Source organism: Pyxicephalus adspersus, chromosome 9 (genome assembly GCF_032062135.1).
Source record: "Pyxicephalus adspersus chromosome 9, UCB_Pads_2.0, whole genome shotgun sequence".
In the NCBI taxonomy this organism is placed as follows: Eukaryota; Metazoa; Chordata; class Amphibia; order Anura; family Pyxicephalidae; genus Pyxicephalus; species Pyxicephalus adspersus.
Genome location: NC_092866.1, coordinates 53,728,664 through 53,755,027, shown reverse-complemented (window position 1 = coordinate 53,755,027; position 26,364 = coordinate 53,728,664). Strand labels below are relative to the sequence as shown.

Sequence of the window (26,364 nt, the reverse complement as noted above, 5' to 3'; positions counted from 1 at the left end):
AAAAAAAAAAAAAAAAAAAAAAAAAAAAAAAAAAAAAAAAAAAAGAAAGAAAGAAATCGATCGATACACAGCAGAAGCTATTATTTACTTTAAAACACATTGGTTAAACATGTCTTGTAAGTTTAGCATAACCTTTGTATGTATTGGGAGTGGTAATAAGGCTTTTTAGATACATTTTATATGCAATTTATGCATTTTCTTGATATGGCAAGATATGTGCAGCTTAATGCTAATGCAAGCAAAAAAGCTAAAAGCAAGTAAAATACAGAAAGGCATGTGTACCATTAGCTGAAAACTGTAGTTCTACTATAAAAACATGTAAACTGTGTTTCTGGGATAAAGTTCCACTTTTTTCTTATCTGCAATAAGCACCTACCTGAATTGCCAATATTCAGAAGATGTTCTGCAATAACTCTGCTCTTAACTTGCACAGTACACCCTGAAATATTTTTTAGATTAGTATAGGTAATATAGGTATGTTCAGATACTTTCTGCTGTCGGATCTACAGGTTACACATTCATTTTAAGGATAACTATACTTATACTATCTCAAAACTGCATGGGTTAACTGCTTCTTTTATTGTCTAAGGGGGTGAAAACAGGGTTTTTATTTTTTATATCTAACTGGTACTCTATCTGCGGTGTGCAGTTTGAAGTGATCTCAACCCAATGCTTCCCCACCTACAGTCGTTTTGGTAACCTCAGTGCCCTGCATAACAGCCTCTGTTTACTAACAAAGACTGGAGCAAGGAATGCAGCTGCCATGGAAAGTATATCTCTTAAATGGCATATCCCAGGCGGGGAGGCAATTTATTTTTCTTAACTACAGGTGTGGTGTAAAGGATAACTGGACTTTACTGCAAAGCACAGTTATTCTTTAAAGTTTAACAAGTTTGGTTTTGAAACCAACTATCCATTTTCTACAAAAAAGTTGACTTCCTGTTTGACTACAGTGCTCTACAGTAAAACTTATAGTGATCCCAGCATTGCCAACCCATCAGGGGAATACCCAGTGGGACATGGCTGCTACCGCTTAGCGAAGGTAATTATGTAAAAAAATTTAATAGAACACATGGGGGATTTAAAAAAAAATAAAATAATTACCATGATTAAATATCTCAGATAACAGATAAAGCCATAGCTAATTTTCATATACCACATGTATATGGAAGCATGTAATGCGAACCTTATGCTAGGCCAGAATTCAGGCAATGCACTTACAACTTGGGGCTGATGCTCAACTTTTCTATTGTTGACAATGGAAAAGAGAGAAAATAAACAACTGTAACTGCAAAATAAAAAACTATGTGCTGCTTGATTTTGAAAATCATGTTAACTTTTGCTCTCTATTTTTCACAGAACCACAAGCACACAATGGCAATATTATCACAAGCACCGCCAACAAAGTATACCTATGCAGAATACCGATCAGAACTAAAAATCAAACTGCTTGCAATGCAATACACGTGTCTTGCCATTATACAAGTAATAAGAACCACAGTCATTTTCTACAAACAGCAGCAAGCCTCACATAAAGTGAAATAAAATTACATACCTTTGTTCCTGAGAGATATACTGACAAGGCTGCATTCCATTAACTGCTAGAAAAATAGCACCTTTACAATGATCTGTGTTTTAGCAATGATATTGCAGGCCACAGGCCGAGTCCCAAGAAAGAAAAATTCAACAGCAGCACATGATGTAAGGCCCATCTTCTCTCTCATTACCCTTTCAAGCAAATGCTAATTTGAAAGCTCAAACACAGACTATGAAACCAGACAAGCTCTTAGGAGTCAAAATCATAATCAAACCAAAGTATGAGACAGATCAGAAAGGCCCAATTGCCAGCAAAAACAAAAAAAACCTGGGAGAACACAATGTTTATACAAGCAGCAAACTCCTGACGCTTCACTCTACACTTGGCTCAGGCATCAGGTTTGTCTGTACAGAGAAATTCTAGCAAAAGGTTGGTAGAGAAGCAACCTATCCAATTCAGACTTGCCATATACTCCCTTGTAATCCTCGCAAGCAAGTGGTTACTCATAGTTTGTGTGATTCAGCTGCAGCCACACAAAAACAGTTCAGTCTGAATTCAGCACAGCCACTCAGAACTGACATTTTATATATAAGACTGCTTTTAGCTACAATCCCGCAAAGAAAATTCATTATATGTTTGTGTGTATAGCAGCAGATACATTTATCTATGTACATATCCAGCAGGCATATGCTTTTTAGTAAAGCATGGCTCAGTATACGGTTTTCTATAGGCCATTATGCAGTAATTATATTAGTTTTGTTGTGAGGCAACCTTAATTCCTGCAGATCATTTTATTCTTACAATTTACATGGTCAAGTAACACTAGCCTATAAATGTCCCATCTTAATGAAAATGCAGGGGCCATGCTTATACTATAAAACCCCATATAAAAGATGTATAATATTAGTAGATAATTTAAAAATTTTAATAGAATAATTAATAGTAGATTTCAAACAGCTGAACTTTGAAAGGTAACCTATGAAGTTAGTGAAAGTGGTTATTGCTGATTACTTTTTAAAGCCAAGCTTCAAGCAGCTAGACGTTGAACAAATGAATGCAGTACTGCATTTCTTAATAAATCATTACATTTATTTTATAAAATCTAAGTATTTATAAGTAGCTGAGCTCAGATGGGGATGGGGGGAGCAGCACAAGTGGCCAATCAACTGCACTGCAGTGGAAGGAGAACAGGATCACTTTACAGCAACACAGAAGCAGGACATCCTATATATCCATCCAACACTACACACTGAAGGGTCACCAAGAAACCAATCATTATTATTATCACACTTCAAAAGTCCTCTAATAGATTCCAAAAACATGCAGATACATTAATTGGCTTCCCCACACAACTGTCTTTAAGCTAGGTACACACGTGCAATATTTGTGGCTAGAAAACAAACGACTAACGACAAATCAACAATTATTTTGAACAATCGTAATGTGCACAATTCTGTACATGCTGTAACGATACGATCGTTCAAATATAATCCACCAATAATGTACACACGCTAGATACAATCGTTTGAACGATGCAGGAAGTGACATGTAAAGGAGAAAGTGTACCGCAGATTATTCCACGATCACTGAAAGACCGTACACACAACAGATTGCGAACAATCGTCGCCCAATCAGATCCGCCGGGACAGTCATTTGTGTTCAGCGACAATCCTCGTTCAATGGCGTTGTTGTGGACTTTTTTTTGTTAACAATTATCAGACAAACGGTCGTTAGTTGTTCGTTTCCAACGATAATTATTGCAGGTGTGTACGCTGCTTTAGACTGTATTAAAGACATATGACTATGGTAGGGATATTAGATTGTGAGCCCTTTGGGGGACAGCTAGTAACATGACTATAGACTTTGTAAAGTGCTGTGTAATATGCCCCGCACAATATAAAATACTGTGTAATAATAATAATATTAATAATAATAATAATAATAATAAGAACTGGGTAATATTTTAAAAAAAAACTTGGCACCCCAAGTAAAATCAGATATTTTGCAAAGAACACAAATCTTTGAACTAAATATATTAAAGTATTGCCAAGAGACAGAAAACAACTGACCCTATTTTAAGAGGAACTGAACTCCAGATGCTTTGCCCAAGGAGGCAGGTGGGAGACAAATGAATAGTCACCATTACAAATTGATCTCCCTGAAGCTGATCTTTCTCATTGCTGATTTATTATTCCTTGTTCTGCATTGTGTCTTTGTGAAGAGGCCATCTTGGTGGAGGCAGGGCTTAGCTTACTCAAGTGAAAGCTTCCAGCAAAACCAGTAGGCATCAGAATCGTGACATTAACATACACCACCTCACATCTCATCAGTTTGGGAGCCAACAGAGTTTTGGATCCCCTAGTATAGATATACAGTTATGAGGCTACAGGCACAGGATTGCCTAGGCACCTCGAGTACCAAGAAGTCATTAGAATTTCTCCTAAAAAATAACCAGGAAATATTTTTAACGTACTTCTTAGGCCTAGTTTTAGTAACATTTTCAGATATTCCTTGAACCCTTTATCGCCTTTTTCCCCACTTTAACATCTGCATAATTGGGCCTTGAATCTAATGATATGCAAGGTCTTTAAGGGGGCTTTGTTACCAAGTTAAAAGATACAGGACACTATAATAATGTAGGGGGAGGGGGAAGGGACCAACAAACACTGTTGTAGGGGTCAGTGGGAGGGACCACCGAGCACAGTGGGGGAACCAGAAGACTGACACTCCCAGAACATAAGCTGACTTGCAAGAATGCAAGAACAACTCATCATTTTGTAAAGTTTACTCATGGCTATAGGATGAATTAATGACTTACTGGCTATATATTCCAAGATGCTAAACTGCACATAATTTGGCAAACAAAGCAATTTTTTTTTTTTTAACAAGAACCAATTTCAGTTTTGCTGGCAGACACGTTTTAATATCAGCTTTTGATTACAAGACACAGAAATGGATTATCGAGGAATCCTTTTTGAATCTGCTGAAAAGCAGGATATTGAAAGTTTTACCACCAATACCCAACTACACTTTATATCTGATTGAATTAAGTTTAAAAAACGACTTAACTTTTTTAAAATAATTACAATGGGGTCACAATTTTAGATGTAAATCGAGCTTTGCAGAACAGTCTTAGTCTAACAAACAAGCCAGCCTAACAGAATGTCCCATATAGCAACTTGGCATGTGTTAGCATCTTTTCACATATGTTCCAGCATATGTACCAGTAATACACAGATCAAACATGAATAAGACAAAGACCCTGCTGCCACTCCCAGCACTGCAACACAGAACACAAATTCATTTCCACACCAGTAAGTAAATATTAAGCTATCAGACTGACTTCTTAACCACCTGTCCTTTCAAAGCGCTCTGTGCTGGAGGGATTATTGTGTGCAGAAACACAGGCCAGAACCAGAAACGTGTACAGAGCACATAGTGAAGTTGTTTAGGAGTCAGATACAACGGACAAAACCACATACAACTTTCATCATCTACAATGGTCCTAATAGTAGCATAACCAATTACATCTTTCTTATACAGGGGAGTTAAAATAAGAACTTACTAAATTGTTTCAAGACAATGGAGTGCAATATGTAGCCTACAGTGTATAAAATCTATCCATCATCAAATTAGGAATTAGGGCATAAAAAGACAAAAACACAGGTCCCTGCACACACCTCAGCCACTTTGGACCAAGATATTTACAGAACAAATCATACAGAGAGTAATTAGGAAATGCTAGTATGTCAGAAAACAAAGCTGCTCAGATGATAAGCCCTTATTTTGAATGGCACACATGTCCTCGACAAACCCTTGTAAAGTGCAAGAGGGAGGAGAGATCATCAAGTATGCTTCTAAGTGCTAGAATGGCAGCTGTGATTGCAGTGAAAAACATGCAATATGGAGACACTGACAAACAGGAATAAAGGAATAAATGAAGCTGGGCAATCAGAACTGTCACACTATTACTGCTTTGTTGCGTGTCTGAAGGTAAAATATAGATTTTAAAAAAAGAACAACAAACAAGACATTTAAAAGGTGATTTATTTAATTGGTCAAGCCAATCTAAACTGACTTGCAGTTTTAAGAGATTACGTAGTTTAACCATGTGTTGCTTTAGGCCAATGTTTCTCAACCAACTAAGGTTCCTCCAGAGGTTAAAAGGGGTTCACTGAGCAATGAGTGAGTTTAACTGACAGCACTGATCTTTTTAGCTATCTGAAGGTATGTAATTCTTCTCACTGGTCAGCAATAAGAAGTATTCTTTCCACTGACCACCACACTAATGTACTATGAAATGTGGGTATAGCAATTGTTGTCAGGAGTTCCTTAAGACCTGAAGGTTATTTAAAGGGTTTACCCCCTTGGAAGATATCACTACAGTATACACATACATCCCAGATGTTTGGTTTTATGCTACAGAGTTGCTGTATAAGGCCCTTTTTTACTGAAACTATACAAATGCAGGACAAACCTTCTAGGACTAATCCTGAGTGTGTCTAATGCAATGCAGGGTTCTCCCCAGGCCCTTTTAGCTGGGCGCACTATCCGGCACTTTTCAGCACCCACCCGGCTGTTTTTGGGTGGTTACTAAAGAGTTTGGTCACAATACAGGGGCTGCCACCCACCTACAATTTCCTCCCACCCGGCTTAAAAAAATTTCTGGGTTGAGCACTGCAATGGAATCTGTCTCCTTAACAAAAGGGACAGTTCACATTCAATTTAAAGTAACAGAGCAACAAATAAGGCTCATGACGTGCTTATTAATAAAAGGGACTTCTAGCGCCATACAATTCCTTGACAATAAGTACCGAGATAGTACGTAAGGAAAATACACCCTTTTGTCAATATGGGCCTAAATTATTAAAGCTCTGTAAGGCTGGAGAGGATATACTTTTATCAGCGAAGTTGGGTGATGACTTAAGAAATCCATTCCAGGTTTGCTGGATAACCCAGTTTAACCATGGAAAGTGTATCCTCTCCAGCCTTGATGAGCTTTATTTAATCAGTCCCTATATGTGAAATCAAAAAATCTTGAAATATAATATCAATCAGTACATGAGAGCTCTAAAGTTTATAAAACTATATAAAACTATAACTAATAAAAATTTACAAAGTTATATAGTTCTGGGGCCACACCACTTGATGAAGTATGCTGTGGACAGCAATGACCTTATTAGCATTGTGTAAGGGTGGTATTCCAGCCAATGCTGTAGGGTAGACATTCTTCCTATAAGCAACCAACTTAGAATGCCCCCCTCCCCCCATGACCAACATATAATTGGTATTAATAGGGGTTCCCAAGACCTGAAAATTATTTTAGGATTTCTCAGAAGTTAAATGGTTGAGAAAGTCTGCTCTAAGTAATCCCTTTCATGGATAAACCTTTCAAAGTGTATAAAGTATCTTGTCAACATCCTACACGTTAAATGTATAACTTGCTGGTAAAGCTGTATTTGCATTATCTACTCTAAACAACAAGGTTTCTTGTACAAGTGCCAGAAAAAGAAGAACCAGTTTTCAGGCATACTACAACCAACAAAAACATAGTACACTAGTTAGCAAGTTTTCTAAATTTGTTTTGGCCAACATGGAAAACAAAATTGTAAAAGACGCCCTATGCAAGCTATCAAGTTACACTGCAATGCTTCTTCAATTGCTGCATGGATGAAGGTGGCCATATATTGGTTGGTATTTTCAAATACCAGAAAACAGCAGTGACTCTTCCTGGCGGTCATTTAGTGATCTGGCAGAATGGATCACTAAACAACATTGGGCAAACAGCTGTACAGATGCAAAATTTTCGCTGGAGACAACCTTAAACATATGTCTCAGGCAATGAAAATCTAGCATCTGTACACTGCTTAAGCCATTGCCTTGCAATTAGCAGCACGGTGTCAGTCTGTCGCTCCTTTAGTCGGTCATTTGGTTGTCTAGCTAATACTCGGCTGAAGGAATTCGTATGGCAGGCAGACAATGCTGCGGCTAATTGAAACGCAAACATCAGCTTAGTGTTTCAGCCTGTAAGTGTTGTTACTGGCAGGATCACTTTGTAAAAATAACAAAACAAAAAAAACAATTCTATGCAACGTTTGCTAAAGAAGACAAAGTCATGAATAAAACTAATCATACAGATCATTATAAACAGGTCATGTATTAATAAATATTTCAGTAAGCATGCCTTATTGTTAGACACATATTGTGCACTCATTGCATTTTTCACACTACCAGGATGACCCTGTGTCCCTCTGAAGCTCCATAAATTTTTGTCACTTTGTTAACCAAAGCACAAACTCTTTGCAGGAGATCCATTGCTTGTTCCAATTTCAATGCATATTAATGATAACCAATATTCATAGAAGGACATACAACTCCCTCATCATTCATAAAGTGCCATACATACCACATCTACTCACGCACATATTGCCTGGCTTTGTGACATTGTAAGAAAGTAGAATTTGAGCAAATAGGACACATTTACACCACTGTGTGTTGCTTTTTTGCAAACCATTGATTTAGGGGCCCGTTTACACCACACTGCTGTGTGCTACATCACATGTGTTGTAATACATCAATGAATTAAAAAATAATTGGGCTGAAACACACAGCATTGCCCACAAAATGTGTCAGGCTTCATTTTATGGCAGCACACAGTCCATGTGCCAGATAACACTGCAGTATACATGCGTTTTGGATGTTAATTGGGCTCCAATTCACAACAATTCAACACAAGTAACGTGTTTTGCACTGCAATTAACGTTGGTAATGTATGTTAGGTTACCTTTCAGAATAAATACAGGCAATGCCCCATGCAATAGGGTGTTCAGGTCTTAAAGCATACCTAAACTCACAAATGTCACTTTACATAAGGGTAGACAATCCTTTTCTGTAAAGTAAAAATGTAGTTGTTTGCAGCACTGCCCCCTAATTCTCAATCGCCTAGGGCGATCAAGAATGAATGGCAGAGCAGAGCCTCCTGGGATACCTACATCACGCATCACGGGAGGCTCTTGGGTGCTCCTTCTGCACATTCCAGAGCATCTCGGGCATGCGCAGAAGGAGCCTTTTCACGCAAAGAGAAACATTTGCCGATCTCACGTTTTTTTTTCTATCCTACATCACCCGATCCTGCTCCTGGGTCGGATAACGGAGGATGGCGAACCCGGAAAAAGAAGATGGTGGCGCCCGGAGCGCTGGTTCCGGGACGATGCGGGACCCAATGCAGGACACCCTTGCATAGATCGGACTGCCTGCATGATTGAAGGCAAGTGTATTTTTTTTTTTTTTTTTAGGCACTTTTCAGTTTAGTTTCTCTTAAATATCTGGCCTTTGCAGGTATAAATGTAATTCTAAACCTAACCTCCCCAAGGTGGAATGTGCAATATATGTATTTGCAACATCTTAAATTACTTTTGTATAAAAATTAGTTATTCACTGCTGTGAATTGCAACTTACACACATACTATATATCCCCTGCACAACAAACACCACTGTGCAACTAAATTACAACAAATTTAAACCAGTGCAGAATACGCTTCTACAGATCATTTTATCAGTGCTCATTCTGTGTGAAACAAAAGGTATCAGAATTGTTGGTAAAAATTACGCATCAAAATACAGTACATTCACTGTACATTCCCAAGGACTGTAATACGTTCTCTGACACATACTGGTGTATTTTTATAAAGCAGTAAGTGCGACATTTAGCAAACATTTACTGCAGGCGAAGAAATCACTATAATTTAAACACATGCTCCACTGAAGATACAACTGGAATAAATTGCTTTCAAAACCTTCCCTAGGCCAAGGTTTCTCAACCAGGGTTCTGTGGAACCCTAGGATCCCTCAAAAGTTTGCTAGTGGTTCCTTGAGCAATTTGTGCCTCTCAGGTCAGTTTAAGGAGGTGACATTCTTCCCATCGGCCAGCAATGCAGGAGGCATTATTCCTACTGACCAACATGCTAATATACATTGAGCTGTGGATACAGTATTTATAGCAGCGAGCTCCCTGCAGACCTTAAAGTTAGATCAAGGGTTCTTCCATGTTAAAAAGGTTGGGAAAGGGTTCCCTGTACTCTCAATCCCTACCAATGTATTAATTAAGACACACAACTGAGAATCCTGTATCATGAACAGATTCCTCAATTGGGCAACTGTTAGCCCTCTCCAATTCAGAATATAAGAATAGATTTTCCATGAGATTTACTTTTTATTTAGAAGCTTGCACTAAAAGATATAGGTTGCCATTACTTATCTCCTCAAAAAGCTAGATTCCTGCATGTCATCAACATTTTTATGTTACAAGCATGCTGCAAGTGAAGTCAGAACCCTGTTCTACATACTTGAATATAAGAATGAATCTTAAAGATCAATATTGAAGCAAAGCAATCAGTATTGTCAGGAATAAAGGTTAACAGCAGCAATAATTCTCTCTGTAAACAGAGGACCACAAGGAAGGAGCTAAACACTTATATTCCTCACCCATGTATTCCAAGTAATATACAGTCTTACATAACAGATTACGTACAGATTTGCAGACATCACTACAATTCTGCAATCAGGGCACAGGAGCAAAATCTGCAACTGACTGTATTATATGGCAAGTGTCACACTAGGAGTGTAAAAACCACACAAGAAATGTGAAATGCGTTTCCTTATAACAGAGAACACGAAAATCTTTCGAATTCACAGGGTCCACTTTTTTAGTATTCTGAGGAAATAACACTTTCAGCAGCTATTCAGATCCAAATCTGGAAAATGACATTTAGAGACTGAAGGTGGAATAAGATGAGCTCCTCCATTCACTGAAACATTCCCTGGTGGAGAATCAATTACAGCCATTGAAACACATAGACCTAGAAGATTCTCTACCAAGGAATATATCAGCGAATGTCAGATTCACTGTTTTATAATTGAGACCCCAAGGTGTTGCTTGGCTCGGCCATTAGGTTTCAGCCAAACTTGTGCATTCTAGGAATCATCACACACACATCTATTCGTCCTACTGACCACTTTTACAAAATGAAAAAGTAATGTAATCTTATCGGGCTCCTGACCATCCCCCCTACAATAAAAGGATTTTTAAAAAATTGGCTTTACACATTTGTCAGCCAGCTACATGTGGTGTCACACAAGCACTATAGCTAGTGTTATATGGATGAAAAGAACAGTTTGCTCCAATTTTATGTATGAATCTAAAGGAATAATCTCAGACAATTCACACCTATCAATCAGATTCAAAGCTGTACTGGAATGACAGGTGGTGACCGACGTTTCAGTGTGACTTGCTGCTTTTGATATATTATTGCATATTTTTACACGAGGCCCACTATTGTTCTGCTCCTCCAGCAGATCACAACAAATATTTAAATTAGTGTCACTCACATGCAGTGCAGTCCAGGGTTGCACATAAAAATGCACAAACAATGTATAAACTAAATGTGAAAATATGCATTAAAGGGACAGATATTCTGGATAACTTATAGATACTAATCACCAATCTCTGTCATTAACCATTACCCTTACAGAATTAAAGTCTCTCCGAGTATCACAAGGCCCGGTGTTGTAATATAAAACTTACAGTCTATACCAGGGGGTTACCCATGGTGGACTTGGAGGGGTTGCTTATCAAAGAAAGGTTTTGCAGTTGGGGAATGGACACACTAAATATCACTGGACAGGAAACAGAGGTTAGCATTGGACCAAGTGAGCTGTATTTAGAAATGTGAGAGCACATAGTAGTTCTGTAATACAATCAGAGTCACTTACACTCAGCCCAATTGGGATAAGGAGAGGGCTGTACTGCTGATTACATATCTTTGCAACCAAGAATTCAAATGTCCTCATTTCTATTATGCTACAGAGGGCCTTAAAGTGTGCGATTTAGGATTATTTTGCAATCTTCTGCTGAATGTACACTGAAATACACAGAGTGTAAAATACATGGGTATCAGGAATGAATAACCTTCCATCATTTCTGGCCAAAGACCTGAACCTAGAATAGAGCCAACATAAAGGCCACATTCCACTGGTGATGGAGCAAAGAGAGGAAAATTTATATCCATGAGGATTTTACCAATAAATATCTAAAGTTCTGAAAAGTAGAAAGAAGTAATTACGTGTGCATCTCATAATGTCATCATACGCACGGCTCCACGACTTTTCTAGAGCTGCCCCAACTCTCTGGAATGGTCTTCCTCGTCCTATTCGGGTTGCTCCTATTTTTTGCTCATTTAAAAGAGCACTCAAAACCCATTTTTTAAAAACTTGCCTACCTATTTTCTTTGTCTTTTGAAACCACCACTACTTCCCACCACTACATATCCCCCTCCTATTGTGTGTTAATTCCCCCACCTCCTAGATTGTAAGCTCTTCGGGGCAGGGTCCTCTCCTTCTGTGTCACTGTCTGTATCTGCCACCCCTATTTAATGTACAGCGCTGCATAATATGTTGGCGCTATATAAATCCTATTTATTAATAATAATATTAGGACATGACATAAGCATATTGCCTCTTATATATAACCCTCAGACAACTCATTGTAAACAGATAATGACCTGCACTGGAAACGTGTTGACAAATGAAAACCTGATTGGCTGCTTCAGATGATGATCCACAGTTTTATGTTCCTCTGGCACCTAACAGCAGAACTTTAATCAGTACCACCCACCCTCGGACCACATCAGGCCTACACATGCATTGTATTCTATCTAATCTTGTAAACTATTATATATATTCAAAACAGCACTTAAGACAACTCATAAAACCCATCCACTTTAAATCAGAGCCACCCACACTCAGTCCATTGTCATACATGCTAACAAACAAGCAGTGTATAGTTCTCTCACCTGTCATAATAACAGTGTTTACTAGCCTCATGTATAAAACAGATCCTCAGGCAACTCATAATAACCGAATTCAACCTTCACTAGAAAACCGGTTGCCGAATAAATGCCTGATTCTGATTGGCTGCCTGTGATAGATCTGGCCTTGAACAGTTTTTCACAAAAGGCCCCACATTGTTGTATTCCTCTAATGCCGAACATCGTCACTTGACATCAGTGTCACGATTACACGTTTTCACACACGCAATGTATACTACTCACATCTGTTAGAAGAACATTTGCCTTTCTTATTTATAGGGCTCTCTGAAAACTCATAGCAACTTGTATTCCAAGCTGCACTGAAAAATCTTATTGGCCGATAGTCGTGCACAGATTTATCTATACTGTCCCTTGTTGTTATGTTTATCCAGTACATAATATCAGTGTCATGAACAAACAATTCACCCCAGGATGCCATGTTATCATACACGCCGTGTATACAATACTCATACTTGTTGCAATAACAGCGTTTACATCCATCATGTATTGAAAATGGTCCTCGGACACCTCAAAATAACCATTCAAATTCAAACCTGTTTACTTCCATAATATATCAAACTGATTCCCAAACAGCTCATAGTAACCAGATTCCAGCCTGTGTTTACTACGACGGTATATAAAACAGATACTGAAACAACACAAAGCAACCAATCAGATTCCAGCTTGCACTAAAAAAAATATACAGTTTCAAAATTAGGCTTGGAGTTTGACTTTTATGTAGGAAGCCAACTGAGGTACATAGTATCCCACAAACAGTGTATATTAAAAGCTGGTATAATGACATATATTGACCTCCATCTATTACTCAGATTCCAAACGACAAAGGCAGAATGAAGGCTCAAATCTGATTGGCTGTCTAAGGATGATGGAGCCTTGCATAGGTCTATGTAGGAGGCCCTGGATTGTTGTGCTTCTCCTCCATCTACCATAAGAACTTTAAATCAGTGCCACATGGCATCAGCATTGACACTACTCACACACCTGTGAGCTTTCTATCCTTTTATGTTTATGTATATATATATATATATATATATATAAATCCCAGCCCTCCCTAGGAAAAGATATTTGCAAGATAAATGCTCCAATCTAACTGGCTCCTAAATCATGCTCCCGTGCCACCAAACATCAGAACTTTAATACAACACCAGCATGGTATACTACCCACACTTTAATACAAAACCAAATCTCCGACCACTCGGCAGCTATCCAGATTACAGCCTACACTGATACATGTCAACTGCAGAATGAAAACTGGAATATGATTGGCTGCCTACACCTGATGTTAATCTAACTTTAATTCAGTACCACTGCAACAACAGCAGCATGTTCTTCTCACCAACACCCGTTAATAGAGTGTTTGTATCCTGAAATACAGAACTAGTTCTCTGGCCATCCAGTAGCCAATCAGATTCCATGATAGAAGGGTACAGCAGGATAAGTTGGATTCTGATTGGCTAGGTAAATAATAGCAGCATGTATAATAACTTTCCCCATCCTCAATACAGAAATAGTTCTCTGGCTATCCAGCAGCCAATCAGATTCCATAATAGACCAGAAAGAATGCTGCAGCAGGCTAAGTTGGACTGTGGTAGGCTAGGTAAATAATAGCATGTATATTAATTCACTTTCCCATCCTCAAAGACAGAACTAGTTCCCTGGCCAGTCAGTAACCAATCAGATTCCATGATAGAAGGGTAAAGCAGGATAAGTCAGATTCTGATTGGCTAGGTGAATAATAGCAGCATGTAATTCTCACTAACACCTGTTATATTAGCTTTTCCATCCTCAAATACAGAACTAGGTCTCTGGGCACTCAGTAGCCAATCGGATTCCGTGATACATGAGAAAGCAGGCTGCAGCAGGATAAAAGTTGGATTCTGATTGGCTGCCTGAGGCTGCACAGTGATATCCATGAGGCCCAGTGTTGTTATGCTGCTCCAGCAGAACTTTAAATCAGTGTCACTCACACCCAGCGCAGTCCGGTGGCACACAGCACACACGTGTGATAAGAAGTGCTGGTGTCGGTGGAGTTCGTGGTGTCCCCCCACCTCCCATATCCATTCACACATCTGTACATCCACAGAGGGATGAGCTGCCCCCTCACACTCCCCGGCTCCCAGGCCTGCTCAGCCTCCACTACTTCTCACTCACAACTTCCAGCTCATCGTCCAGCCCGACCTCCCCCCTTCCTCCACACCTGCTGCGCCCCTCTTCCGGGGGGATCGCCGGGGATGTCCCCCCTTCTACTCCTTCTTCTTTCTTCTCTCTTCCTCCTCTTCTTCCAGGGGAGGGGGGCAAGAGCCCTGTCACCGCCACATCTTCCCTCACAGGGCCCCCCCGGCCTCCCCCTCAGGCTGGGGGTAAATAACACGGGGGGCACCCCCCTCCACCACAACACCCTCTTTCTCTCACTCTCTATCAACCCCCTTCAAGAAAAAGGAGGAAGAAGAGGGGGGAAAGAGAGAGAAGGGGGGTTCAGTTTAGTCAAAGTAAAGCCGGTAAGGGGCAAATAGGTCGATACGTAAATAGTATCTGCCCCCGTCCGCTTAAAGGGGGGCAAATAAATAAATAAAGAAAAAAAAAGTGATGGCAAAAGAAGAACTCTCTCCCTCCCCGAGCCGCAGCGCACCGGGTGCTGGATCCCTCCGCCGCGCTCTCTCCTAACCCAGGCGCGCGCCCGCCGCTACCAATCCGCTAGAGCAGGGAGGAGCGCGCGCACGCGTGACGTAGGAGAGGGAAAGAGGGCCCGAGCGGCCGGCGAGCGGAGGGAGAGGAGGAGGAAAGGGGGGTAGTGATGGGACAGGGAGAACACGGAGAAATTTTGTTAAATACCTCCGGGAAGTTATCCGGAAGATCCCTCGTATACGAAAACCCTCGTTCGGTGACAGGAAGGTGGGGGGTCAGCGTCCGCCAGGGGCCGGGGGAGGCGATAGAAAGAGCGGACTATTTGTCGTGTCGGTGCGGCGAATTTATTTCACTTTGCCTAAGGAACGGGGTGTGATTCGGCTCCCATTGCCTAGGGAAAAAACCCGGATGTAAAGTAAGGAAAAGTAAAGTAGAGAGAGAGAAGAAGTGGAGAGAGGAATGGAGAGTGCAAGGGAGGGAGGAGGAAAGGCCAGGACAGGGTCTGACAGAAGGCTCCAACAAAGGAGGGATTAAAATGGAGGGAACAAATCAGAAATACAAAGAAAAGTGCACTGTGCAGGCACATGAACACATCAAAATGGAAACAATGGAAGTAATCAAATAGAAACAAGTAAATGTGTACAAAATAAAACGCAAAAGTAATATTACTGAAAAAAAAATATGGTAAATAACTTGGAAAGCGCTAATGTCTAACGGGACTCCGCGCCAGACTTATCCAGCCCATTGCCAATGAGCAGGAACCATTTTTTTAGATGAGCGCCGATCGGTTGCTATGGGCAACAACAATATTTTGTAAGCAATGTTTGTATGTGCAGGGGGCCGGTGATCACAATACAACATAACGGGCCTTTTTATTAAAGATAAAGTAACATGAGAGAACCTGGGTGATCCAGCAAACTCGGTATAGGTTTGTTTGTTTTTTTTTTTTTAAATCATTCGCTGTTAGTTGGCAAATGTTTAAAGAGGAAATAAACTCAAAAATGGCTAAAACAAAAAAAATCCACTTACCTTCAATCCTGCAGCACAGTCAATCGGTCCGGAGGTTTCTTCCATCAGGTTCTGCATCAACCTGGTAACCGTCTCTGATCCGGGGCGCCGCCATTTTCGCCTATTCTTCCTTGTTCTTCCTACCTCACCTACCCAGGCGCAGGATCGGGTGATGTAGGTTGGAAAAAAAAACTTGCCAAACTCATTGCACATGCCTGAGAGAAATTTTTCTCTTCTCACGAAAACGCTCCGTCTGCGCATGGACGAGCATCTGGGGCACACCCAGTGCATCCGGAATGGTGATGTAGGTATCCCGGGAGGCTTTGCGCCGCCATTCATTAGAGGGTCATGTTGTCCCATTTTTTTTTTTTTTTTTTAATAAAAATAAAAAAAAAAACAGACTTACCTTACGTAAAAGGGTTGTCTACCCTTGTTCTAAGTCTTTTTCTAAATCGGGTGTCAAACTCAAATACACAGAGAGCCAAAATTAAAAACAGACAAAGTCATGGGCCAACCTTGAAATTTATTGAAAAAAACTGAGGAATTTTTTTCTTTTTCATATAGAAACAAAGAGGTTTTGCTTCCCATTCAATCTGGAACAAGCCTATAATAGAGAAAGAGTCATACATTTTTTTTTAATTTTATTTAAGAAAAAAACGTATGCCTCTTTCTCTATTTGTAGCCTTCTGAGTTAAATTTAAATGGTAACCTTTTTGCACAGGATATACAATACAGAAAACAAACAATAATATTATACAATAAAATATTCTATGAAAATCCAACCATTCAAGTCCATGCCTTGGAATAGCAAGGAAAAGTACAGCTGAGGGGGAGTGCTGGAAATGCCAGACGTGGCCAATGCGGAGCTAAATCTTGCCCGCCGCTGGAACTCCCTCTTCATTGAAATAGCGCCGCTACTAACTTTCCAGCATTATTTGCGTCTGTAAAACAGTCCAATGCGGGGCCACGCATAGGCAGAGAGCCCGCTGGTCTATAGATGCGAGCGATGCCGGGAATTGTTGTAGCGACGCTATTTCAATGCAGCGGCAGGCCAGCTACAGTTCATTTTTAGGATTCCTTTGGGGGCCAAAAAAAAAGGATGTTGGAGGACAGAGTTTGACCCTTGTTCTAAGTGAAAATTGTGAGTTTAGGCGCGCTTTAAATCTTGGATCAGATCTATCCCAGGGTTGCTGGCCCACCCAGGTTCTCCCGTCTAATTTTCTGCAGTCTTGGAGAGCTTAAATCAATCCTACCCAATGAGTTCGGGTTAAAATAGCTCAAAGTAGATGCAAAACCCAACCTGTGGCCCCCTATGGTGGAGCCCCCGATCCCCCCACAGACATTTTTAGTTATTATTCAAGCCAGAAGGACAAATATTCTTTAGGCCAAACACTTCTAAAATCACCACAGCTAGCTCCAATGGTAAGATTTTACCCAAGGTACCCCAGGGATGAACACTTACCCCTATCCTCCACTGAACCAATGAGAATGCTAACCCCTAGGGATAGATTCCAGGAGTTTATTGGTTTAATATCCTTAACACAGAATTTTTTGTTCTGTAGTATTTGTTCCCATTGTAGGCAGTGTTGGGTCCCAGGTTCAAATCTCGGCCAGGACTATCTGCATGGAGTTTGTAGGTTCTCCCCGTGCTTGCAAGAATTTCTTTCCACATTCCAAAAACATGCAGTTAGGTTAGCTTCCCCTAAAAGTGCCTTAAGACTGAATTAATGACATATGACTATAGTAGGGACATTAGATTGTGAGCCTCCCTGAGGGACAGCTATTGACATGACTATTGACTTTGTACAGCACTTCCTAATATATCGGCGCTAAATAAATACTGTATATTAATAATAGTTACTTACACCCCACATCGATAGGTCAATTAATGCTAGGAAAAAAAAACTTTTATAGCAATTTTTGGGCATTTCTTTTGGTAACAATTTTAGGACAAGTGTACAAATTTCTGGTTTTGGGCATATGGAAAATCGGGCTCCACTACTCTGCTATTGGTGTGAGCAAGCCGTTTCTTTATACTGCTCACGTTTCTTATTTTTTATAATGGATCTTGAGGGCTGTAGGTGCAGAAATGTAGGAATGTTGATTTGTAAGGTGGATGTGATCTTTAGCATTCTCATGTAATGTTTGTCTAGTGTAGCCTGCAACCATTCCTATATCATGTTAGGTCATGTATGGACTCTGACCGTCATTTGTAGCAATCCCATGGTCTCTGACCATCCCTGCATTCTTTCCTGTCCATAAAGGTAAAACCCTTTCAGATTTTGGGGAACCCCTACAATAACAATATCCACAGCTTACAGTACATTAGTGTGGTGGTGAGAAGGAAGAATACCTCATTGTAATGCCTTACATTGCTGGCAAGTGGGAAGAATGTCACCCATGAACAGCCAAAAAGATCATTGGTGTTATTTAAACTGACCTGAGAGTCATAGACATTGCTTATTGCCCAAGGAACCCCCAGCAACCTCTGAAGGAACCCTGGTTGGGAAACACTGTCGTATCATGCCCACAGACTCCAAACATCTCCTTATAAAATGTCCATAGTCTCTTATCATCTCTTGTACCATGCCTGTAGTCTCTGACCATCTCCTTATAAAAATATCCATAGTCTCTGACCATCTCTTTTAGCATGCCCATAGTCTTGCATTGTCTCTCTTTAAAATGCCTGCCCTCTAACAATTTCTTGTAGCATGCCTGCAATCTTTGACAATCTCTATAAAATTTCCTCAGTCTCTAACCATCTTCTGTAGCACACCCTTAATCTCTGACTGTCTTTTTTAGTATGCCCATAGTCTGTTTTCATCTCCTTAAAAAAGGATTGCAGCCACTGGCCTTCTCCTGTATGATGCCCGCAGCCCCTGACCTTCTCCTGTACCATGCCCCCAGCCCCTGGACTTCTCCTGTACCTTACCCGTAGCCTCTGGCCTTCTCCTGTATGATGCCCGCAGCCTCTGGCCTTCTCCTGTACGATGCCCGCAGCCCCTGGCCTTCTCCTGTACCATGCCCACAGTCCCTGGACTTCTCCTGTACCTTACCCGTAGCCTCTGGCCTTCTCCTGTATCATGCCCGCAGCCCCCTTCTCCTTTTTCAATATCCAAAGTCTCTGATCATCTCTAGTACCATGTCCATGGTCTCTTACAGCTTACTGTAGTGTTACATTTACTGAATATTATGTGTGGCCCTTTTGCAACATCAGGGGCCATGCTTGAGCCCCCCTATATGACGTAGGTTGAAGACAACTATGCTAACTAGTAACATTTCATTTTCTAAAGATTTTTGCAGAACACTTCATGCACTCCAACTGGTTCCCATTGGTTAGGGACAGTAGCATATGGGGACCAAGGTAGAACAGAACTGTTTGAGTGCTGGCATGGATACTTAATGTCTCCACCACAAGTGCATGAAAGAGCTGACAACACAGTTTGACAATAATGAGGAAGGGACCAAATGTCACCCCTTAATAGGACATATCCAAATTTTTATTGCTAGATGACAGGTAAAATTTTAATAAATGCTGCAGCCTTATAAAGGCTGAAAATTAATGTTTGTTTTTTTTTGGGATTTGTACATATATGACCCATTGGGAAAATGTATCCTATATTTGTACTGGTGACCTTTGTTTCCAGGACAAAAAATCTGGAATGTACTACAGGTAATAGTCACATATAAGAGGTAATTATTCAATTGGAATTATGGAAGATGGGTATTCTACATTCTTCAGAGATAATACTCTCACTTTCTGTTGTGTTTCCAGTAAAGTGAAATCTCCTCGGTGGGCCAGACAGCAAATATATACTTGATGTCTATAGGAAGTTAGTTGCTTGATTCAGTTATACTCATATTGTATCCTCATCTACTTGTGTTGTTCTCACTTTTTCCAGGTCCAGCAAGACAAGGCTACTGAGCTGGGCCTGCCATGCACTGTGCCATCTGCATTAAATCCTATGGACTACAGGTTAACAAACGACCAATACAGATATCAGATGCATTGGAGGCTACCATGTGTGTATGTATGTATAATCGTACAAGTCCAGTTACATTTTACAACAATGTTTCTCAAACTTTTTAACATAAGAGAAATCCTTGTAAAAAAAAAAACGTTTAGGTCTTTAAGGAACCCCAGCTATATTTACTGTATTCACAGCCAATAGTATATTAGCATGGTTGGCTGTAGGAAGAATGCCTCTTACATTGCTGGTCAATGGCAAGGCTGCCCAGAGAGCCAAAAAGATCATTGGTATCTGTTAAACTGACCTGAGAGTCACAAATTGCTCATTGCAAGGGACCCCTAGCAACCTCTGAAAGAACCCTGGTTGAGAAACACTGAGTTACAGGAAACATTGTATGATAATTATGGTAAAAAAATGTTATGGGTTACATAGTTACATATAATATAGTGGTAGTATAGTTATATAGATAGTAAATTTGGAAAAAAAACATAAGTCTATTAAGATCAACCAAGATATGAAAAAAATAAATACCTGTGCTGTTATCAGCTTTATTGAAGAAACTTCTTGTGTACAGAACTCACAACAAATGATCAGAACTGTCACCTCTTTATTTTCTGAAGGCCGTGTAGAAGGTGTTGTATCAGACGATGGGCGATGGAAAGCAAGCTTCTGTGCCGCAATTTCTGATAAGAGAATCCATTGTTGGTTGGGAAAAGGGACAGGCATAGAAAGGTGCAAAGTGTACTGATGCGTGAGGTGCCCTGGACCCTCCTTAGCCAACAGGGGCCCCCAAGTCAGTTCTGCACAGGTGCCCACTAATGGCTACACACACCACTGGTTGGGAACCTTCAATCAAGTATTAAATGTTTAGAATATATACAAATAAGGGCAACAAATACATTCAAAATTGCTCAAAAGCTTAAAAACACCACTACAATAAAACCAATGCAAAACTATTTTGCCGGACTCTGTTTGCATTGATCACCTTTCCTGCTTTAGGCTACAAGTATTGAGAAAGGTGCTGAGAAGGAAGATCCACCAACTTCAATCTTACGATCCTTTCCATTGAGGTAAGAAATAAGGAACTCCAGCCATCTTTCTAGATAAGCAGCACTCAAGGCAATAGAGTCAACTCTATTCTGGCTGTACAAATGCAGTTTATGATCATAGAATTTACAAAAATAGATGACCGTATACTATGTGTACCTTGTATTTGATCTAAACAGGCATAAGAAAGGAGCTTAAATTAACACAAATACATACATAGGTATGCATGCTGACATTCTGAGGTCATTAGTTTACAACAATCAGTAGCTGAAGAGAAACTAAGGCCCCACTTTTTTTGCAGTCTGTAAATACAAAGGAGAAATTTCCTACCTCCTCATGTCCAGACAGGAAATAGTGTAGACCCCCCCCCCCCCAATTGGTACTGTTGTGGTTCCCGCCATTTTTCACTATAGCACAGTTGCAGTATTTTGCAATATCTGACTTCACATCACCAGGATTTGCTTTTATTTTTTGAGACGTTCCATACACAATAGAAGATTGTTGTTCAGCTCAGATCATTTTTTTGAACAATTATATTGTGAATATAGGATGACAGTAATGACAAGTTTCTTACTTTGAATCCCACCACTTACAAAGATGTGAATGTCTGATCTACATCCTTGTTCCAGATTAATCTTTAGCAAAATGCTGAAATAAGAGGTAGGAAAAGGTCAGAAATGGCAGCTTGTGTCTTTTGCGAATACCAAATTTACGGACCTATAGCAAAATGATAATCACTGCCTTCCAGTTGATCAGAGCCACTTAGAGAGGATGTGGTCATGGGCAAAGGTTTATAGGACTAGTCAATGATATCGCCTGTGGTCTCCCTGCAGATGATCCTTTCACTGACTTACTATTCCTTTTGTGGAGGCAGCCAACTTGGTAGAGGGGCAATGCATTGCTTTCTTATGTCAGAGCTGCCCATCTGACGATCTGATGACTTTGCTAGAATATTCAAGAGGCTGCAAGAGAAGAAGCATAGATCCACAGAATGAATACATCAGATTCAGTGAGATGCTTGCCTACAGGTCCTCCTTTCTCTCCAGCAAATAGAACAATGAGCAGCACAATGGTGGCATCGCCAAGTCTTATAAAACAAACAATCAGAGGCAGCAGCATCTTAGATTATTTCATTCTGCAGATATTTATCTATGAGGCTACATACCTAGAGATAAAGTAATATTTTCTAGGAGGAGATATTAAATAGATTTTATGGCACTGCCATACCATATATAAAGGTCTAAAAATCTATTTTTGGGGTTTAGGACAACCCTACAGTAATTTTTTAATAAATACTTCTGCTAATTAATTTCTTCACCAGTTTTTGAGTGGTCACATGACTACCAATACGTTCTTAGAACCCCTGCATTTCAAGGACGTGGGCAGTCACTAATCCTATGCAGTGCCAACAAAACCTTTAGGATGGACACATTGAGGTTTTGAAATTATTGCATAGATGAATAGGGAAGCACAGATCAGAAGTTTGACAACTGTGCATTGGCATACAGTGGACCTGCAGAAAATCAGAAAATAAGAAAACAGAGGAACTGGCTGGACCAACGGGTAAATACTTTACCAGATAAATTAACAATAAGATGTTTATGTGTATATGATAAAAACATCATTTTAATTCCAGTTAAATATGTATTTTGCCTGGAGTGCAATATAATCTATCATTTATTTTAAATGTTGCAATCTCATTTTAGGCAGCTTTTAACCTTTGTTACCTGAAATAAGAGAATGTTCACCTGTGCTCCTTTTTAAGGGCTCTAGAGAAAGGGAAAATTTTTTTCTCAGAGTAATTTTACAGAAAAAAAAAAGCTTCTGAGTCAGGAGGAATATTTAGGTACCGCTGCTGGGTGATCAGCACAAGGTCAGGCCAGTGTTGGATCTTTTGTCAAAATCAGCAAGAAAATCTGGCAACCCTTAAGCCACTTGCTTAATTAAAAGGTTAGTCCACCACAGACTTATTTGTCAAGGCTGGACGCTGGAAGTCTGAATTACCCACTGGCTTCTTAAATCTTCAGCTGCAAAAACCTCATCATATATTCTGGCTCTGATCCCCTTCCCCTCAGCTCATTGAGTTCCTGCCACATCCCTGCTGTGAAAAAAAGCAAAATTCAGCAAGAACAGTAAGATACCCAGGTAATGGTCACTATGGGTAGGTGAAGCTGGGATTAGTGTAGAAAGCTTGAGACTCATGCATCTAAGAGATATGAAAAGCAGATGAGTTATTCAGCCACTCAAACCACTGCAAAATACTAAAGTGACTTTTTTTTTGGTTACAGCTGAAGTTCAACAAGGCATTAAATCCTCCCACACTCCAAACTCTGGCTTTACAGCTTTTCATTTTCAAATAATTCAACAGAAAATTGGGTTGTATACCTGGGATATCAAATACTCACCCTGTAGGCTTGGATTCCACCCCAAGATGGAGTCTAATTGTAAGGCCCAGGTGCAGCATCAGTCCCCTAATCTAATGCAACACTTCACCTTTAGTAAGTTCCCATTAATCCTCGGAAGGCTAGTTGCCCCGTCCCAGAGCACAATTGCCCCATCTCAGCACACAGTTGCCCTCAATACTTTTGTGCATAAAGAATAACACCTGGGAAAGAACTGGGAAAGACCAGGATCCCACAGAAAATACAGTACAGGAAAGTGCAGCAGAGACAAGTCCAGAAAATAGAGCCAGAGGTCATACTCAGGAATCTGACCATTAAACAAGGTATCTAAGGGTAAAGACATAGCAGAGTCAAGGTCCCAAGCAAAGGTTGGTAGGCAGCATACAATCTCAGGGTCAAGAAACAAGCAGAGCCAGCAACAATACATCCAAGAAAAAACAACACAGCAGATCAGCTAAACATAACACTAGAACAGGTAACAGGTGACTGTGAGCAGAAGGGCTATCAGCCCTATCAGCCAATGGCAGGGCAGGATGAAGCCAGGGACTAATCTGTTCCTAAAACCTCTTCAGCTGTGCACAGCCTCAGAGTATGTGCTGAGGATGCTGAGAAAGTAAATCTCAGGCTGCACAGCTAAAGGGTAGCAGGAGATGCTGGCAGAGCGCAGACGAGGTACTCTGATGTCCAAGTAACACCACTAGAGAAAACAAACAGGGCGTGATCTACTATGATGGTGCACAGCAGGGGGATTAGCCATATAAGCATATAAACTACACAAATGCTTCAGACTTGACTGATTCTATACATCAAATGTATCATATAGTGACCTGTGAATATAAATTAAAATTACCAAGCATCTCCATATCATAGATATATCACCCTATTTTTATGGATTTGGAATCAATGTCCATAGACCTATTGTATATCTTAATGCCCCGTGCAGGGATTTTTTTTTAAGGTATTACACTGTCGTTTTAATGCAATATTCATTAGTACAGATCTCAAAGTGGCTATCCACATGCAAAGTCTATAAGATGCTCATTCCTCCATGGACATTTTTGCATGCTATAGAGAGCAGTTGGTATTTTTTATGGGTCACAGGTAGCAGCTATTGCTTATGAATCTCCCATTTGGAACCTATATTGGAGACTACCACATTGTAGACATATGATTGCGTGTGGGAGTCATTAGCCTATCAAGCTTGCACATGAAAATGCATTTTTTTGTTCAGAATCATTGTGGTTGTCTATGAGCTGGCTTGAGAAGGGTCCTGGTGGTGCACATGAAATTTAGTGTAGGTAAATGTGCCTAACCAATACCTAGTACATACAGTATGTGCATGGATGGGCAGACTGGCTTCCATCTTTACAATCAGTGCTAACAACAACCGCAGTGACCAGTCAATTCAACACAAGAATTTGTTCATCTGTCACAGTTATAGAAAGGTTTTTAAAAGGGATTTTTGTAGATTTGTAAAGGAAAAATGAAATGTGGACTCTTTGTCCTAGAGTCATAGTTACAGTTTCTTTTACACTAAAGTAGAAATCAAGATGTGCCATAGTGTGGATCAGTCTTTCTTAAACTTTTTAACATGGAGGAACCCTTGAAATACCTTTCATGTCTTAGGAAACCCCCGACGATAATAGGAATATCCACAGAGACATGGACCACTAAAGAATTCTTTGCAAAATAAGTGTGGGAATGCGTGCCCATTCCCGAAAAAAAAGCGAGGGCACGTCGTTTCCATCCATTCCTGCCCCACTACACCCCTGGTCACTACCTGTCCCTTAGAGGAGCTCACAATCTAATGTCCCTACAATAGTCACATGTCACTACCACAGTCTAAGGACAATTTTTGAGTAGAAGCCAATTAACCTGATTTCTTGATTTTGGATTTTTTGTGAAAAGAAACCAGAGCACCTGTAGGAAGCTCACATAATTACATGGAGAACAAACAGAGCAGAGATTGTTCTAATGAAGAATTTACCCTGTAAAGCTACGTACACACTTCCAATTTTTATCGTTGGTAAACGAACGACGAACGATCCTGCACGATATCTGCGAACGATCGTATAGCACCGATCCTGTACATACAGATAACGACACGATCGTTCGCAGATATTGTACACACGATAGATGCGATCGTTTGAACGATACAGGAAGTGACGTGCACCACAGGAAGTGAGCGAACATTCGTTCACCCCGCATGCTCAGACCATGGACGATCAATGAACGACCGTACACACGATAGATGGTCAACGATCGTCGTCCAATCCGGTCCGCCGGTCCGGTCGTTCATTTCCAACGACTATCCTCGTTCGTCGGCGTCGTTGGTTACTTTTTTTATGAACGATTTTTGCCCAATCGATCGTTCGTCGTCCGTTCGTCGTTCATTTCCAACGATAAAAATTGGAAGTGTGTACGCAGCTTTACTCTGCTCCTGCAAATGTTAGCCACCGTGCCACGCATGGATGGCCTTCAATTGGCAAAAAGTTGCAAGCCATGCTCCATTACTTATCAATAAAATTCTAAATGTGTAGGTGGAAACAAGCAGGCCCATTTCTTTTAACAAGGATCAGAGTACCATTAGGTGAAAATGCTACTTGTATAGAGAGTTTTACAGAGTCTGTAACAATGTCAACAAGCGTCCCTTGAAGGAGTTTTCAATCCAATATACCTATCATAGTTTGAGATGAATTATGAATAAAAGCCAGTGAATTTACCACAATGTTCTGGCATGTGGGGGGAAACCAGAGTTTTAAGAGGAAACCCATGCTAATACAGGAAGAACATACATACTTCATTCAGATAGGGTCCTGAGATTTAGGACTGGGACCTTGGTGCACCAAGGTCATCGTGCCTTCAATGAAACACATACTGAAGTATGT

At 40.3% G+C, this 26,364-nt stretch overlaps 1 protein-coding gene across 10 annotated transcripts in view; it reads right to left on the bottom strand.

Moving 5' to 3' along the window:
- Positions 1–15,094, bottom strand: part of PHF21A (PHD finger protein 21A) — a 79,745-nt gene extending 64,651 nt beyond the window's left edge. For 2 of the 10 annotated variants that reach the window (XM_072422058.1, XM_072422053.1), the window contains exon 1: positions 1,556–2,300. In XM_072422058.1, the coding sequence (XP_072278159.1) occupies positions 1,556–1,590 (35 nt within the window). In that variant the 5' untranslated portion in view covers positions 1,591–2,300. Of the gene's footprint in view, positions 1–1,555; positions 2,304–14,390; positions 14,415–14,620 lie in introns of those variants that run through there. The other 8 variants (XM_072422051.1, XM_072422052.1, XM_072422054.1 and 5 more) reach the window with 7 other exon arrangements.
- Positions 15,095–26,364: the final 11,270 nt, after the last annotated feature.